Genomic DNA, 19,290 nt, shown 5'->3' with positions numbered 1-19,290 from the left:
ACATAAAATATATTCAAAAGGGGAATGCATTCTGAAACAGCTTTTGAAATAATCTCATTTTAATGTCCTTAGAAACCTTATCCTTTTGCTTATGATTGAATATTATTTAATCACTTCCTGCAAGAGTTTCTCTGTGATATTTATACTTGTTATAAATTTGTTGGTCATTTTTTTTTCAGATGGAGTAATAATAATTATTGACTCTGGATTTATTTTAATTTTTTTCTAAGTTTTAAGATTCCTCATATTGTTTTCCCCTGGCAGTTATCTGGGTAGTAATATGTTTGCTTATTACTAATTAAGGTTTTTCTTTAATAACAGATTTATACTTAAAACTGGAAGATGTGACCCATAAATTTAATAAGCCCTGTATAATGGATGTAAAGATAGGGCGAAAGAGTTATGATCCTTTTGCCTCATCTGAGAAGATTAAGCAACAGGTCAGCAAGTACCCATTAATGGAAGAGATTGGGTTCTTGGTGCTTGGCATGAGGGTAAGAGTGATTATTGGTAACATTTCTCTTTACATGTTCCTCCCTTGAAAAATACAGATGTTAATTATACTTACATATTAGAAGATAATATATTTTGGATTTGGGTTGTCCATATCTCTCCAATGCAGGCAGGGATTTTAGTTTCCTTTGTTCACTAATATATGGTCAGTGTCTGGAGTTATTCTGACACATAGTATATAATGAATGAATGAATGGCTGAACCACAAGACTGTGACTTCGGTAATTTTTTTTTTTTTTTTTAAGATTTTATTTATTTATTTGAGAGAGAATGAGAGAGAGCACATGAGAGGGGGGAGGGTCAGAGGGAGAAGCAGACTCCCTGCTGAGCAGGGAGCCCGATGCGGGACTCGATCCAGGGACTCCAGGATCATGACCTGAGCCAAAGGCAGTCGCTTAACCAACTGAGCCACCCAAGCTTAAGTTTAGGTGCAAAATAATGTGATAAGTAAATGTGATATTATTTATGATTTGCCATGAGAAAAGTAATTAAGTTTATATATTCAGTTTTTTCTGTATTTTTAAAATAGAAAAGGGAAATTTAAAATTAGGTTATTTCTTCAGACTGTATTTTAAAACAGTTGTTTTATTTGCTCATGATTCTGTAGGTTGACAGTTGAGTTGGGTTCAGGTAGACAATTTGCTGATCTCACTTAGGGTCCCTCATATGGCTATGCTCATTTGGTGACTCAGCTAGGGCTAGATGGTCTAAAATGACCTCACTGTCATGTCTGGGAGATAGTACTGTTGCCTGGGCCTTTTCCCCTGTGATCTCTCATGTTCCAGAAAGCTAGCTGGAGCTTCTTCATATTCCAAGAAGGCAAGATTGAGAGCTATAAGGTCTCTTGAAATCTACATTAGGAAGTCATTTGATGTCACATCTGTAGGACAAAGTATATCACAGGGCCAGCCCATATTGATAGGGAAGAGAAATAGACTCCGCTTCTGATGGTGGGAATAGAGAAGTCACAATATAAATAGCAGTGCACACAAGGATGGGAAGGCTTGTTGAGGCCATCTTTGCAAACAGTATGCCACAGTTAAGTAATGTGGAATAAAATCCTCTGAATAAATGGTATGCCTTCTAGATGTATGGAGGTAAAATTTGTATATATGATAAATGATTGCTTACCTATATAAGCATAATGGCCAGTTTTGAAATTCATCATGTAAGATGATATATATAGGTGTTCCTTTTGACTTTTAAACTGCAATACAGAAGTATTATAGATGAATTGTTAATGTGATGGTAATAACAGCACAGTTGAATTTGGTATTCTGATTATAAATAAAACCAAAGAAATGTTGTACAGTTATTTCATTTTAGAAAACCATAATTAATTGTGGGTATATGGTAAAGAAAAAAAAGGATAATGGAATAATGTTAAACAAGGAATAAATATCCCATAGGACTATAACTGGGCAACTATTTAAACCTTCACTGTTGTCAGATCTCTCACCCTCCCACTTTCCTTCTCACTCTTAGCAGATGAATTTGCCTTCCGCTTCAGAAAAAATAAAAGCTATCAGACAGGATTTCCTTTAATTTTCTGCTAACAGATGTACATACCTAACCTGCAAGTACTTTCATTCCTTCTTATTTCTTCCTGTCACATTGAAGAATTTTTCATCCTCTAGTCTAAGCGTAGCCCTTCCCTGTGTCCTCTGGACCTCAGTCCTACCACCTCTTCAGGAACCTAATACTATTGATTCTCTCTTGGTTTTCTTATATCTTCAACTTCTGTCTCTATCTACTGACTCTTTAACTTTGTTTTGAATATGTTCAAATTACTCAATGTTTTCAGTAACAAAACCTCAAAACCTGCCTTTACTGTGCTCTGCTCTCCAGCCGTGGATTTGACTTGCCTCCCCTTCACAGCTGAACTAGTTATTTCTATTGCGTTTCCACTCAGTATTCTTTTATTTTTTTAAAAAAAGATTTTATTTATTTATTTGAAAGAAAGAGCGCGCATGTGCATCCTGCAAGTGGGGGGAAGGGCAGAGGGAAGGGGAGAGGGAGAGAGAGAATCTCAAGCTGACTCTGTGCTGAACTCGGAGCCTGACACAGGCTCGATCTCATGACCCTGAGATCATGACCTGAGCCAAAATCGAGTCGGACGCTTAACGGACTGAACCACCCAGGCACCCCTCCACTCAATATTCTTAAACTTATTCCAGTCTGGCTTCTGTTTGATCATCCCTCCAGATTTGCTCCTTACTAAGGTCCCTAAAGACCTTAACAATCTTCACTGTTACTAGGTCCAAATGACATTTTTCATTACTCACTTTACTTTGAAAAGCAGCTTTCAAAGCTAAGTCCTCCTTAAAACTTTTTCTCTTAGTGTTCATGACACCCTCTCCTGGCTGTTTCCTAAGACCACTTTGCAGTCTTCTTTACCAGCTCATTTCTTTCTGTTTATTCTTTAAATGTTGAGGTATTCTGCTCAGTTCCATTTTACTCCTTTTTTCTTTCTGTTTCTTCCTAAGCAGTGTCTTTTGTTCTTAATTGGTTCATTTTCACTTACACTGGTAACACCCAAATGTGTATCTTCTGCCTCTGGTTTTTCTTTGCTCTCCTAATCTGACCTTTACTTGGATAATGTAAAGACATCTAGAATGAATATATTAAAAACTGACACACATCCTTTTTGCAAACTAACAACCACAACAATAGTAACATCTCTATTATTCCCTATCCCAGTAAATGGCATCACCATACATACAGTTTTACAAAGGAGAAAACTTGTAGTACTATCACATCTCAGAACCATCCATCAGTTCTGTTGATCTTAATTCCCAAACATCTCTTGAGTCCCATTATCCCTTTCCAGACTCTAGTCTTAACTGATCTCTCAAGTTCAGTTTTGCTCTCTTCCAGTCTGTTCATCAAACATTGCAAAAGGTATATCTAATTAGGACATTACCCTATTTAAAAATTCTGCAGCGGGTTTCCGTTACCTTTAGGGTACATATACAGAGGATAAATAAGACATTGTGTGATTTGGCATTCTTGGGGTATGTGGTTTACCCAGAGAAGTAGTTCTTCTGTTTGTATTTTTTTAATAATAACTTTATTGAGATATAATTTACATATCCTTCAGTTCACTCATTTAAATATATGGTTCATTGGTTTTAGTATATTTGTGGAGTTGGGCAACCATCACCACATTCAACTTCAGGATATTTTTATCACCCTCAAAAGAAATGCCATACCTACTAGCAGTCACCCCTCTTTTTCTTCCAGTCTTTCAACTCCCCCTAGTTCTATGAAAATTATCTCTCTGATAGTTCTGTTTTCATTTCCTTGAATATATACCCAGAAGTAGAATTGCTGGATCATGTGGTAGTTCTGTTTTTTAATTTTTTGAGGAGCCTCCATACTGTTTTCCGTAAAAGCTCTGGTGGCTTGATGCTGAGATGCTGAGTATAATTCCCAGGGAAGAAGTGTAATTCCTTTTTCCATATTCTGGCCAGTCCTTATTATTGCTTGTCTTTTTGATGATAGCCATTCTAACAGGTGTGAGGTAATGTCACTGTGGTCTTGATTTGTGTTTCCCTGAGATTAGTGATGTTGAGAACCTTTTGATGTTCCTGTTGGCTGTTTGGATATTTTCCTTGGAAAAAATGTCTATTTAGTTCCTCTGCCCATTTTTTTAATTAGATTTTTTTCTATTAAATTGTATGAGTACTTTTATATTTTAGATATTACTCCCTTATCAAATATATGATTTGCAAATATGTTTTGGAACCACACTATTGTAGCCTTGGAGTAAGCTTTGAAATCAGAAATCGTGACAGCTCTAATTTTATTCTTCCTTTTTTCAAGATTGTTTTGACTAATTCTGGGTCCTCCTTAAATTTACACGTGAATTTTAGGATTAAGTTGTAATTGTCAGCTCCTGCAAAAAAATGCCAGTTCGGATTTTGGTGGCGATCATACTGGATCAATTTGTGTTCCTATTATTTTTGTACTCATAACTTCCTTTATACAATAGTTAACATATTGTTTAATTATCTAAGAAAGGATATGATTGAAGTATGAGATAATAAATGAAAATGATGTGAATATAGATTTACTTATACAATTCTAGGATATTAAAAATAGGAGATAAACCTTGAATTTTAATAGGAATAATGTTAAGGTTAAATTTTTCATTATTTCTTTGGAAGGTGGTAAATTCATTGAACTCTTTAGTCACAGTGGATTTATAGACTAATAATAGAGTTGGATAATTTGATCTTATTTTTTTTTAACATTTTAATTTATTTATTTGACAAAGAGAGACACAGAGAGAGAGGGAATACAAGCAGGGGGAGTGGGAGAGGGAGAAGCAGGCCCCTTGCAGAGCAGGGAGCCCGATGTGGGGCTTGATCCCAGGACCCTGGGATCATGACCTGAGCGGAAGGCAGACGCTTAACGACTGAGCCACCCAGGCACCCCAGAGTTGGGTAATTTTAGAATTAATACTCTAAAGTTTAAAATTTCCCCCCAGGAAAGTCATGCCTCTAAACAAAAAAAATCCCTTGATATCACTGACTAGACTGAAGTTTATCAAATATATCAAATGTTTAAAATATATTTAAATATTTTTCTATTGTTTTCAGCCAGTAGTAGAAGAGATTTTGTGGGTAGAATAACTTGCCAATTCTCTGTGCTGACTTAGGATCTTTCTTTATTTTTTTATATTTATTTACTTACTTAATTTTTTTTTTTTTTGAGAGAGAGAGAGGGTGCGCAAGCAGGGGAAGGGGCAGAGGAAGAGAGAGAGAATCTTAAGCAGGCTCCATGCCCAGCACAAAGCCTGACACGGGGCTCAGTCTCACGGCCCTGAGATCATGACCTGAACCAAAATCAAGAGTTGGATGCTTAACCTACTGAGCCACCCAGGTGCCTCTAGGAATTCTTTATATTTAATGACTTTCAGTAATTATACTATATTTCATTGACCCCAAGATGGTGTAGATGATAAGACTCAAAGAAAAATGAAATCTTGCCATTTGCAACAACATGGATGGAGTTAGAATGTAGTATGCTAAGTGAAATAAGTCAGAGAAAGACAAATACCATATGAGCTCATTCATATGAAATTTAAGAAAGAAAATAGATGAATATATGGGAAGAGGAAAAAGAAATAAAGGAGAGAGGGAAAGAAGCTATAGAGACTCTTAATGGTAGAGAACAAACTGAGGGTTGATGGAGGGAGAAGGGTGGGGGATGGGCTAGATGGGTATTAAAGAGGGCACTTGATGTGATGAGCACTGGGTATTGTATGTAAGTGATGAATCACTGAATTCTACTCCAGAAACCAATATTGCATTTTATGTTAACTAACTAAAATTTAAATTAAAAAAGAAAAGAAAATCTTTAAAAAAAAAAAAAGATTAATTTTCTGGCACCTGGCTGGCTCAGTTAGTGGAGCATACAACTCTTGGTTTCAGGATTGTGAGTTTGAGCCTCATGCTGGGTGTAGAGATGACTTAAAAAATGAAAAAAAAATCTTCAAAAAATAAAACACTCATCATTGATTTAATAACAAGATTTATTGAGATATGTGTTACAAAAGACATAGAAACAGAGTAGGGGCCTATAAGAGCAAGGGAGTCAAGAGAGGAGGGTTATAGAGTGACTTTAGAAAAGATGGTACAGTTTTGGGCGCCTGGGTGGCTCAGATGGTTAAGCGTCTGCCTTCGGCTCAGGTCATGATCTCAGGGTCCTGGGATCGAGTCCCACATCGGGTTCCCTGCTCAGTGCAGAGCCTGCTTCTCCCTCTCCCTCTGCCACTCCCTCTGCTTGTGCTCTTCTGTCTATCTCTCTGTCAAATAAATAAATAAAATCTTAAAAAAAAAAAAGATGGTACAGTTTTTCCCTGCTCTCTGAAAGTAGAGTGTTCCCATGAAACTTTTTGTAATCTGAAATGGCATCAAGTGAAAACTCAGTTACCATAATTTATATGGAAAAATTTTGAATGTTCCCACACCCAAAAAATAACCCCTCAGGTTTTTCTGATACCTTACGCTACATCTTGCTAATGGATGCACAAAATTCATCAAGATAAAGCACAGATACTCACAGACAGTTCAAAGGTAGGGCAGCATGATGCTGGAATGCTGAGTGCAGTTCCCTGGGAAGCAGTTTGGTGGTGCTGTTCTTGCTGCTGGGGTTCCTGTTGCTTCTGTAAGTAACAGTTACTACAAAACAAAGGCTGAACACTATTTTCACTTTTTGTCTTTCTTTATAGAAGTGAAAATCCTCTTCGGACCTCTTTTGGTTAGCAAAAACGGATACTAATGTAGTTCTTTCGTAAAAGTAAAGTGGCGTCACACAAACTTGAAAAGCAGGTGATACCTGTCTTTTGAACTGGCAACAAGGGAAAGTAACAGGTAGAAAATTGAGAAGTAGAGCATATTGTGAAACAGGAGTTTAGGTAAGGTGACTGAAACATACTGTATATAGGTAGGTGGGGTGTATATTAAAGTATCAGACTTAAGAGAAGTTAGTATATCAGCAGCCTGCTTTAGGACTTACTGGTTTTTGAAATAGTGTCCTTATGGATTGACTATTGTATACATTTTTGTTTAATTTTCCAGTTTTGTATTCTGAAAGCAAGAGCTATGTAATTACAGGAATTTATTATATTTATGAGCTAAACGTAATTAAAATGTAGTTTGTAGAAATTTACCTAAAATTTCTTTAAAACATAATTCGGGGCTCCTGGGTGGCTCAGTCGTTACGTGTCTGCCTTAGGCTCAGGTCATGATCCTGGTGTCCTGGGATCAAGCCCCGCCTCAGGCTCCCTGCTCAGCGGGAAGCCTGCTTCTCCCTCCCCCACCCCCTCTGCTTGTGTTCCCTCTCTCACTGTGTCTTTCTCTGTCAGATAAATAAATAAAATCAAAAAAATAAATAAATAAAACATATAATTCAAGACTTTAAATGATTTAATTTTCAGATGTTCCAGTATATTTTTGGCAACAGCTTAAAGTTTTGACATACTTTTTGGAGAGAAGTACCTTTTCTTAATCACTGGTTCCTAGTTACTTGGGGAAAAGATTCTTCTCTTTTGGTATTTATTGATCACATCGTCTAAAGATCAGACTCTGTATATCTTTTTTTCTTTATAGTAATGGATGATAGTAACCTTTCAAATTTGAATTGACTTAATAGGAAAGGTGTTTTGCTAAAGATATTTGTATTTGTTTGCCTCAGACGTAAGTTCATATAAAATGAGCAACTCCTGTGGTGAGATATAATCCAGGAAGTGCTAGAACTTCTTTTGCTTGTTTTTTGTTGTTGTTTTGTTTTTTGTTTTTTGTTTTTAAGTAGGCTCCATTGACAGAGCCAGCCAGGCTCCCCAGTTTTTGCTCGTTATTCTGCCCTACTCATGTCTCCCAGCTTTCCTTTCCATTAAAAAAATTCTTTTTTTTTTTTTTTGCTACATATTTAGGTGTTTTCAAGGTTGGTGTGTAACTTTTGATTTACAAATATCTTTGCTGCTGACCAAGACTGGGCAGTCGGTAGGGATGGAGAAATTCTCCTCTCTCTTCCCATTCCAGTGTTAACTGTAAAGTAGAAATAGAGGAAGAGAGAATATCAATAAAGGAGTTCCACTAAAACTATTTAACTTTAGTCTGTATGTGAAATTTAGATTCTCATATGTGAAATATAATTTAGCTCAGATAAGTACACCCCTAAATTAGTAGAATAGGTTTTATTTTGAAAATGATGGTTTTTTTGTACATTTTCTAGTGTTCACATAACTGTGTATTTGAAAATTCTTCTCATATTTTGTATTAATTTATTCAGATTATTAATTTTCTCAATTTCATCCTTTTTTATTGCCATATAATTGACATATAATATTGTGTAATTTTAAGGTGTACAACATGTTGATTTGATACATTTATATATTACAGTATGGTTACCACCTTAGCATTAGGTTAGCTAACACCTCTATCATATTGGAAATTCTCTTTTATTTAATTAATTTGTTTATATTTTTCAAGAATCCTCTTTTAAACCTATTTATGTGTATAGAGAACATGAGTGGTTTTTTTAAAACACATTTTGGATATACTTAACTGTTCTTACAAAAATAATTTTCCTGTAGCCAAATGTAATTTTTGATGTTTATAAAGTGCCTTCTTCCATTCATAGTAACACTTTGCCCAGTGATAAAATGTATTTCTTCAATAGGCAATATGTATGTGTATGTTTAAGAACATAGTTGTAACTGAACTTTTTCAGTTAAGTATAGCATTTGAAATAGATGGTAATTAGCTATAGCAGACTAAAAGGTTTAAAATATCAATTCCTAAATCAATATATTCTTAATGCTTCTTAAAAATACTTATTTAAGGGGTGCCTGTATGGCTCAGCCGGTTAAGCGTGTGACTCTGGTTTGGGCTCAGGTCATAATCTCATGGGTCATGAGAATGAGCCCCAAGTGGGGCTCTGCACTCACCGGGGAGTCTGCTTGAGATTCTCTCCCTGTGCCCCTCCACCCACTCATTCATGTGCTCTCTCTCTCTCAAGAATAATAAATCTTTAAAAAATTTATTAAAATTTGAGAAGGTACATTGTTGTATGCTTCAAACTCCAGAAAGTATAGAAACATACACAGTGAGAATTCACCTTCCACACAGGATGTTATATTTTTTCCCCAGTGTATCCTTCCAGAGATATTTTTAACATATACAAATACTGCATATATGTGTTATTTTATCATAAAACCTCCTTTGAACACAGTTTTGTATCTTGCTTTTTTTTCCCATTTAATATATCATAAAGATCTCTCCACAGTGGCACACTGTTATTATACCACAATTTCACCAGCTCCCTTTGATTGTTTCCAGTCTTTTGTATTACAAATAATGTTAAAAATGAGTAAACGAGACCTACCTCGTTTCACCAGTATGCAAGTGTATTTATGGGACAAGTTCCTAGAGGGGAATTGCTGGGCTTATATGCATTTATAATTTTGGTAGATATTGGCAGTCTGCCTGATACAGAGCAGTGGTTTTGAACCAGGGGCAGTTTTGTTCCAGGGAGACATTTGGCAAAGTCCGGGACACTGATTTTTCACTATTTGGGGGAGGGCCATGCTCCTGGTATGTTTGAGAGCTGTTTGATTTATGTGAACTATTAGGTCCTTTATTCATTTTCCAGTAAGAGTAATCATGCCCTTTGTTCATTATATAAATTTTGAATACCTTTTCTCTGTGTCTATTTGTCTTTTGATTTCTGCTTGGCAAAAACACTATGAACATTTTTTTTTTTTTAAGATTTTATTTATCTGACAGAGACACAGCGACAGAGGGAACACAAGCAGGGGGAGTGGGAGAGGGAGAAGCAGGCTTCCCTCTGAGCAGGGAGCCCAATGCAGGGCTAGATCCCGAGGACCCTAGGATGATGACCTGAGGTGAAGGCAGACGCCCAATGACTGAGCTGCCCAGGTGCCCACTATGAACATTTTTAAAAACATATTGTATATGAAGGAAATTGCTGAGTTTTGGTTGGAAATGCCTTCCTTAGTATCAGTTATTCAAGGATTCTTCCATCTTTGTGGGAACACTTTTATCATTTCATTTTGTGCATTTTGATATTTGATGTATTTGGAATTTATCCTGATATAAGGTATAAATACAACTTACTTTTTTCCAGGTCACTACCTAAAGACACTATCACTATTTAATAATTATCTGTCTTTTTCTACTGATTTAAAATACTGTTACCACATACAAACTTCTCATGTATTTGAGTCTAAAGATACGTTTTAATGAAATCAATATCTTGGAGATATCTGCACTCCTATGTTTATTGCAGCATTATTAATGATAGCCAAGATATGGAAACAATCTAAGTATCACCTACAGATGAATAGATAAAGATGTGGTTTGTGTCTACACACACACACACACACACACAATGGAATATTATTCAGCCACAAGAAAGAAGGAAATTCTGCTGTGCAACAGTATGGATGAACCTGGAGGGTATTTCGCTAAGTGCAATAAACCAGACAAAGAAAGACAAATGTGTGGTACCACTTATATGTGAACCAAAAAAAAAACAAAACCAATTTCATGGAAACAGAATGGTGGCTCCTAGGAGCTTGGGGAGGGGGAAGTGCGGAGATGTAGGTCAAAGGGTACAAACTTTCAGTTACAGGATGAGTAAGTTCTGAGGACCTGGTGACTATAGTTAATAGTCTGCATGGTGACTATAGTTAATAATACAGTACTGTATACTTGAAATTGGCTGAGAGTAGCTCTTAAGCCTTCTCACCACACATGCACAAAAAATGAGTCAACTGTGAGGTAATGCATGTGTTAATTGTCTTGATCTTAGTAATCATTATACAGTATGTATGTATAGCAAATAATCATGTTGTATACTCTATATAATTGTATTTCTCATAGGTGCCTCAATAAAGTTGGAAAATATAAATAAACTATGTTTGAATATCTAGTAGGATGGCAAGGCTATTCCCTCATTATTCTTACTTGGATTTTTCCTGCTTGTTCTTGTTTTTCTTAATATGAACTTCAGAATTAGCTTGTATGATTAAAAAAATTTGTTTTATTATAATCTCATTTTAGGTGTTGATTAATTTAAGTAGAATTGATATCTTTTATGATGTTGAGTTTCCTCTCTGAGAACAATGGGTGTTCTTAGGAATGTTTTAAAGATATCTTTATATAGACTTACACTTATTTAGTTTATTTCTCTGTTTTATTTTTTTGTTGTTGCACTTGTAAATGGGGTCTTGCATTACATATTCTGATTATTTGTAAATATGAAAGCTTATTTCCGTGTACCAATTTGTACTCGGTCACCATTTCAAGTTCTTATTGTTTGTATTTTTCAGTTGATTTTCCAATACACAACCATTATCTAGAAAGAGTAATATTTTTATCTCCTTCATTCCAAGTTATTATACCCTTTCTCTTGTCTATTTATATTTGCTAGAAATTCCAGAACAATATTAGATGGATGATAAAAAAAACATTGTGGTAGAATACTTTTTCTGAAAGCCTCTTGTATTTTAGGACAGATGTTTCCTTATTTCCTTTTTAAACTTGATAACTTTTGGTGGATTGATGTCGCTAATTCTTTCATATTGGAAATATTCATCAGTCTTTTTAAAGAGTTTTCATCAATAGAGGATGTAAATTTTTTAAATGCCTTTTCAGCATCCATTGATATGATATGATTTTTTTCTTCTTAAATCTATTAGAATGAAATATGAGTAGATCTTCCCATCTTTAACTATCCTTGCATTGCTGGGTAAACCCCACATGGTCAAGGACGATTAGTTTTTAATATTCAGTGCTTTTTCTCGCAGGTTTACCATGTTCATTCTGACAGCTATGAGACACAAAACCAGCACTATGGAAGAAGCTTAACAAAAGAAACTCTAAAGGATGGTAAGGATTGAAAAACCTATTTCAATACTTTTATTACTGCACAGTTATCAAAACAATTCTAAAGTAATTTCAATCTTAATTCTTTGGTATAATGATAGTATAATGACTCAATCCATAATAAATAAACATAAATCCTTAAATTTACACAATTGAATTATTCATAATCCCTGGTTTATAATACACCAAAACCAGGGATCCGTGAATGCCTTCTTTTACATTTTAGCACATTTCTTATTTATTATTATACATTAAAAAAATAATGAACATCTGTGAACCAGCCATATAGTTCAAGTCCTGAAACTCGAGGTTGTCTTTCAAATCCTAGGATGTAAATCATAGTGTATTAAAACTGCTTTTTACATAAGAGACTTTAAAGTATGTATTGTTGTATGTAATGTATTTTTATTGAAATCTCCCATGTCTAGTTTAGTTGTATATTATAAGCTTCTAGAATTACATAATAAATAAATGGCATTAGAAGTAGTTTAAAGTCAGTTAACATACATACTTCTAAAATAGTTATAGCCAAGCTATTACAAAAGCAATGAGACCTTAATAGATTTCTGGAAATAATATTCTATTAAGAAGTTTATTCTTAGCTTTGCCTAAGATGGGAAAGAGCTTATATGTAGTGTAATAGTTTGAAGAAAAATTTTAATTTTTTTTAAAGATTTTATTTATTTGACAGAGAGAGAGAGCAAGAGCAGGAACACAAGCAGGCTTCCCGCTTGGCAGGGAGCCCCATGTGCGGCTCGATCCCAGGACCCTGGGATCATGACCTGAGCCGAAGGCAGACACTTAACGACTGAGCCACCCAGGTGCCCCCCAAAAATTTAATTTTATATATAGAAAACAAATATACACAGTGTGATCTTAACAGTATTTGCCTTGGTTTACTTAACCAATAGCAGGTAATATTCAGATTGGCTCTTTATTAAAATATTTTGCAGGCTAATGTGAATATACATCTTTAGCGATTTCTGTCCCAGAGTGGGGGAGCAAACTGTTTAAGAGCAGAAATGAAATTATATATGCCCATAAATTCTCAAATAGGATAAAATAGGCATAAATAACTTTAAAAGAGGCTTAATAATCTGATCGGTTAAAACATGTAAAAGTCTCAATTTTGAATAACATATTCAACCTGGGGTAGTATTGATCCCCAAAGTGAGCTTAACTTTTGCGAAGACTGATTTAATCAATATTAAGAACAGGAAGAATTTATTATAGTTATGATTTGGTATTTTGGTAATGGGCTGTTGATGCCATTACACGTAGTTGTGATTTGACTGTAGGTTTTAGATTAGCTCTTGAATGTGATTTTCTAACAAGTAATCTTAGTAAAAAATAAATCCCTCACACTGGCAAATGAAGCAAATCTTGGAATCACATTCCTAAAGAGAATAGAGAGAGAACTAAACTACCAGTCTTTGTGTAATAATTTTTTTAATCTAAATAGTTTATTTCACTTTACATAAGTGTCATTTTCTAGTAAAAGAATCTTCACTAGAGGGCACCTGGGTGGCTCAGATGGTTAAGCGTCTGCCTTCGGCTCAGGTCATGATCCCAGGGTCCTGGGATCGAGTCCCACATCGGGCTCCCGGCTCAGCGGGGAGCCTGCTTCTCCCTCTGACCCTCTCCCCTCTCATGCTGTTTCTCTCTTGCTCGCTCTCTAAAAAATAAATAAATAAAATCTTTAAAGAAAAAAAAAAATCTTCACTAGAAATTAAGTTGTGGCCCAGGTTTCTATGTCTTGACTAGAATTTTGCCTGTTCAGCTAATTGCAAGGGGTAAAGGGAAGAAATTGATGAATTGTATCTAAGATGAGTTTATTTCCCACATGATAGCTAGTTCATAATTTCATTATAATCCTAATATTTTCTTGTTTATAGGAGTCTCCAGGTTTTTTCATAATGGATTCTGCTTAAGAAAAGATGCTGTTGCTGCCAGTATTCAGAAGATTGAGAATATTCTGCAGTGGTTTGAAAATCAGAAGCAACTTAACTTTTATGCAAGTTCATTACTGTTTGTTTATGAAGGTTCATCTCGGCCAACTCCTACAAAATCGAATGACAGAACTTTGGTAGAAAAGTTTTTGTCCAAAGGGCAGCTGTCAGACACAGATGTACTGGAGTACAATAATAACTTTCATGTGTTAAATTCCACAGAGAATGGAAAAATAGATGCTTCCGTAGGCAAAAGCTTGTCCAAGATGTATGCTCGTCACAGAAAAATGTGTTCAAAAAAGCATCACAGTCAGACTTCATTGAAAGTTGAAAATACAGAGCAAGACAATGGGTGGAAAAGCATGTCACAGGAACATTTAAATGGAAATGTACTCTCCCAACTGGAAAAAGTTTTTTATCATCTTCCCACTGGTTGCCAAGAGATTTCAGAAGCAGAAGTGCGAATGATAGATTTTGCTCATGTGTTCCCTAGCAACACAATAGATGAGGGATATGTTTATGGGCTGAGGCATTTAATTACCGTACTGCAAAGTATTTTAGACAATTGAATCCTTTGCTGCAGTCTTCTTAAGGGAAGGAGCAATCAAGAACAGCAGTCAGTATCTCTGTACTTGTAAAGCTATGTAAAAAAATTGTGAGTCTACATTTTGTCTTTATACTTTTGGTAGAAGGGTTATCTTTTTATAATCTTACTCAGGAAAACTAATTATTTGTTCATTAGAAAACTATGAAGAATAAAGAAAGGAATCTTAAGCAGGGAATGTGGTGGTACATGGCTTAAACATCTGTTTGGCTGAAGCAAACTGCAAACCATTATTCAGCCATTAAGAGTTAATTTAGCTTTCTGTAGCCAATCTGTCATGAAATCTCTGTCCACCCAACCTTGACAATGAGCCATATCTAAACTCATTACATTATTAGAACACTTTTAAAAATCTAGAAAGCACAGGTTGATGTCCTTAGTATTACTATGTGTGTATGAAGTTACTAAAACTGGAGAAAATTCTACTTCAGAACAGTTAAGTACTGTTCAGGTTTTATATTAAAAGTTCAGACCAGCATATCAAAAGGTGCTTCTTAGTAAAGCGATTTAGAATTATTGCATTCCAAAAGCAGATTTTCTCTTTAATTTCCATTAATATGCATATTTCAATATATTATACTTCATAAGAAAGATAATTGAACAACAACAACAACAAAAATCTTGAAATTAAGGTCACTAATTATTCTTGCCAGGGTTAGAAGAGAGAAGTTATTTGCAAGGAACAAAATGGTTTTCTTTTAAAATCTTTCATTTATGTGAAATTGGAATCTATATTTACTACATTGTGAAAAGTGCTATAAAGTGCTATAATACCTTTTCCTCTTAACTGCAACTTCAAAAGGTAGATGATTGAAGCTTTGTCTTATTTCTCCTTTAAATAGCTTTTGAGAATTTTCTCATTTAAAATTCATGTATTTATATGTCCCCATTTAGTTCAGCAGTAGTATAAATATATGTTGCTAAAAAGTGTTTCTCAGAATTCTAATAAGTAGTGAAGGACACCATCCAGTATTGTGTTATCAAAAATACTACGTGTAAATTAGTGCATCTCTATGAGTTTGGCGCATATCTAAATCCATGCTTCTATTTCACTGTTACTCAAAACAGTTTTATATCCTATTCCAGAGAGAAATTATGATTTAATTTTGTGATAGGTGGGGGAATGCTATTTTTCCTGGAAAAATTAGATTTTTAAGTATTATGTGTTTCATATTTACCACCTTTTTAAAAAAAATAACTAGTTATTGAAAACATTTAAAACTTTGAAATTAAATTTACAAATATGTTAGATATTTATGAAAGCATTACTTGCACTTTGATTTACTAATAACACATCTAAGTAGTTAACAGTTTTGTCATATTCCTGGAAAATGTTTTAGATTTGTGGCCTGTTGGACTTTTCCCCCTTCTTTCCCCCCTAGAATTACAAATTAAAGTTTTAAATCTAAGCAGTTTTTTTTGGTGAGGAGGAAAGTATCACAATTTTATGTTTATTCACCTTCCCAACCTCTCTAAGTGTACTTTGCAAATATCTGAGCACAGACAGAAGTACCAAATGCTCTATGAATTCTATGCTTAGCAAATTATTAAACCTGAATTACTTTAAAATTCATATACATTTTGGGGTGCCTGGGTGGCTCGGTCATTATGTGTCTGCCTTCAGCTCAGGTCACAATCCTGGGGTCCTGGGATTGAGCCCCGCATTGGGCTCCCTGCTCAGCGGGAAGCCTGCTTCTTCCTCTCCTCCTCCCCCTGCTTGTGTTCCTGCTCTTGCTATAACTCTGTCAAATAAATCAATAAAATCTTTTAAAAAAATTAACATACATTTTGTTATAGCAAAATTTGTTATTTTAATTTTATTTAGAGTCAGTATAAGTATTTTTCACAGAGACTTCATATTTTTCTCTACTGCCTAAATGGGTATTGGCTGTAGCTTTTTTTGTGGGGATGGATTTCAAGTCCTAATAGTCAAACATTTTTTAATTTTACTTTTTTTCTCCTACAATATAGACTTTTGTTGTTGTTGTTATTTGGACAGTAGTTCAATAAGTCTTTAAGCTCAGATAATTAACAATTTTGAGTCTTTTAACGAGAGGCTTTTTTGTATGGGATGGTATCAGCCTATGCACAATGAATTTAATAAATTTAAGTATTACCGGACTTTTTGCACATTTTAGCTCAAAGTGTGAATCAGCTTTCTAGATTTTCTTTATCCATATTTGGAAATACAGTTTTGTAAAAATCAGTCTTACCTTTTTGATACAGTAGATCATCTTTGGTTTTGTTTTAATAAAACAAGCGCTTTTATCTTTTGTTTTTCAGGGAAAGGATTAACATTTAATTCTGTTTGTTTACATTTTTATCACTGTTATCCAATGCCCATTTTATGTTACTTTATAAGTAAGCTTACATGTCACAGAATAAGTATCTGTTTATGTAATCTACATGTGAATATTTTACTGTCTAGCCCAGTCATTTAACATTATGCTGATATTTACCACTGCGGGGAAGAATGATCACTATTCACCAAGCATATTTAAACATGTACATCTTTAAGAAATAAGCATAATAAGGATAATAGTTTGGGTTAATAGGATTATCATAGGTGTTTTTCCCCTAGGAAACATAAATAATGATTTTAGTGTATTTCTTATGGAATGCACTCATGAAAAGGACTTTAAGAAATTGTGGATAGTGAGTAATACATTTCTCTAATAAAAATTTAAATTGTATAATAGTTTTATAATAAAGTACACTAATTGATATTTTAATATGGATGGAAGTTGTGTAGATGCAAATAAATTAAAAATTGATAAATGTTAAATATTTTATCTAAATAGTTTTTCAAGAAACAGTTGTGAAAATGTGTATATTAAGTGGCTCTAACATGGAGCTAGTGGTATTTTCAACTCAGTATTCATTATTCTTTGTTTCATGTGTCTAGAAAGTTCATACTTAGTATGCCTCTTTACACTACAATTTGCTATTGTGGGGCTTTAGATTGGGTTCAACTGAATAAGAACTTTTTTTCTGGTTTTGAGTGTAATTTATTATTTTATGATTTCTAAGACGATGTTCATATTATCTCTATCATGTCTATTAAATTGATAATATAACTTAAAAGGATTAATTTTCAGAGATATTTCAGTTGTAATTTTCATATTTCATGCAACTGAAAACATTTGTTTCTAGGATTTGGAATATTGTAGAAAATACAGGATGAAAGAAAATGGTATGAAACAATTTTATTTGTGAAATTACAGAAATTTTGTCCACTGTTTTTAAAACATTGTCATCATTTTAATACTCTCTTAGCAGTTAGACATTTGATACTTTAAAACTTGATTTGCTCTTAAAATTGTTTACAATGCTTTGTAATAATCTTCCTTATCCAGTGCCTTTAACCTTGATTTGATATGTTTATAGCCTCAGTTATCATTCCACTACATCCTATAATATTTTTATAGCCTAGACAGCAGTTTCTTTTAAAAAGACATGTTAATTTGATCATGTAAAGAGATAGCAATTGTCTGTCAATGCTTTGGGAAGACAAGTAGAGTTGCCTATAGGCCAGGCTTCTTAATTCATTCAAAAATATTTAGTGGATGTCTACCATGTGCCCAGCATTTTTGGCCCCTGAATATACAGTTCAGACAAAGCCCTAACCATTTTCTGCATTCTATCTAGATGGGGTGGGTTTGGGGACCGAATTAAAGGAGAGATACAGAAAAATATGCATTTAGCAATAATAAAGTTAACTAGCATTTGAGTTTGTGTAAAGATAAGGAAATGATTATTGAGCTGAGATGAAGCAACTGACAATATGTTAGGTTAAAAATAATACTTTGCAGCATTATAACCTCTATTTGACTCTTGAGTTCAGGTAGTAATTATAGATAGGATAAAAAGGCCTTAATTTTTCACTTTTCTTGCTGGTAAAGGTACGTTTATTTTTAGGCTGTCCATTTTAGAGTAGTGTTTTAACAGAACATTACTGTGAAAAACATTCCATTACATATTCACAAGCAAATTACTGCACATTTTTAAAATTGGGTTTTACAATTTAGTACAAATACTTTAGGCCTCAGTCTCATCTTCAAACCACTGGTATTTTAAGTTTGGCAAGGAATATGAAATTTTTGACTTACGGAGTGACTATATTGTTACTAAAAGTGCTTGCTAATATTTTGGGATGGAGTCTCCGTTTTCTTGATGTTTTAATTCTTGTTACTTATGTTGATAGTGTCAATAAGAGGAAATAGCATCGTGTGAGTAAATAGAGTATACTTTGAAAAATTTTATATTTTAATTGTTAAACTTTGTCATCATTGGATTAAATTTTGGCCTGGGGTTCACTTATAATATATGTTAACAAGTTTAATTATGAAGTGAAATAGTTTCAAGTATGATGTGTAATGCACCTGCATATAAATGAAATTGGCGTGCACAAAGACACTTTACTATAGGGAGTTGTACTGGAAGATTTATGAAAGCATGTGAAATTGCACCTAAAATTGTATTAGTGACTATGCTAAATTTATTGTACTTGATGAATGAATGTATTTAGTGTAGTCAAAGTTACTTTGGTTTTAAATGTCTATACAATGTCTTTTTTTTAATGTGTTTGTAATTTGTAGTATTGATGGGGGTATTCTTGGACTGCAGGGGTTATTGTCAATGTGTGATTTGTGTTTTTGTTTTATAGAATCATCTAATGTGATATACTGATTTTTATAAGTGATATTTAGATAATTCTAATAACTGTATATTTGACAACCTATTAAAATGTTTTGCATTGGAGCTTTTCTTCATTAATTGTAATATGCTAACAAACTCATGGTAA

At 34.1% G+C, this 19,290-nt stretch overlaps 1 protein-coding gene across 2 annotated transcripts in view; it reads left to right on the top strand.

Annotated features, from left to right (window-relative positions):
* Nucleotides 1–16,159, top strand: part of LOC118019865 (inositol polyphosphate multikinase) — a 44,730-nt gene extending 28,571 nt beyond the window's left edge. The window contains exons 4-6 of one of the 2 annotated variants that reach the window (XM_035019466.1): nucleotides 322–440; nucleotides 11,855–11,936; nucleotides 13,829–16,159. In XM_035019466.1, the coding sequence (XP_034875357.1) occupies nucleotides 322–440; nucleotides 11,855–11,936; nucleotides 13,829–14,451 (824 nt within the window). In that variant the 3' untranslated portion in view covers nucleotides 14,452–16,159. Of the gene's footprint in view, nucleotides 1–321; nucleotides 495–11,854; nucleotides 11,937–13,828 lie in introns of both variants that reach the window. The other variant, XM_035019458.1, reaches the window with a different exon arrangement.
* The last annotated feature ends 3,131 nt before the right edge of the window (nucleotides 16,160–19,290 follow it).

Source organism: Mirounga leonina, unplaced genomic scaffold, assembly GCF_011800145.1.
Source record: "Mirounga leonina isolate KUSES-001 unplaced genomic scaffold, KU_Mleo_1.0 Mir_109, whole genome shotgun sequence".
In the NCBI taxonomy this organism is placed as follows: domain Eukaryota; kingdom Metazoa; phylum Chordata; class Mammalia; order Carnivora; family Phocidae; genus Mirounga; species Mirounga leonina.
Note: the sequence above shows the minus strand (reverse complement) of the source record. Positions and strands in the feature narration are given on the sequence as shown.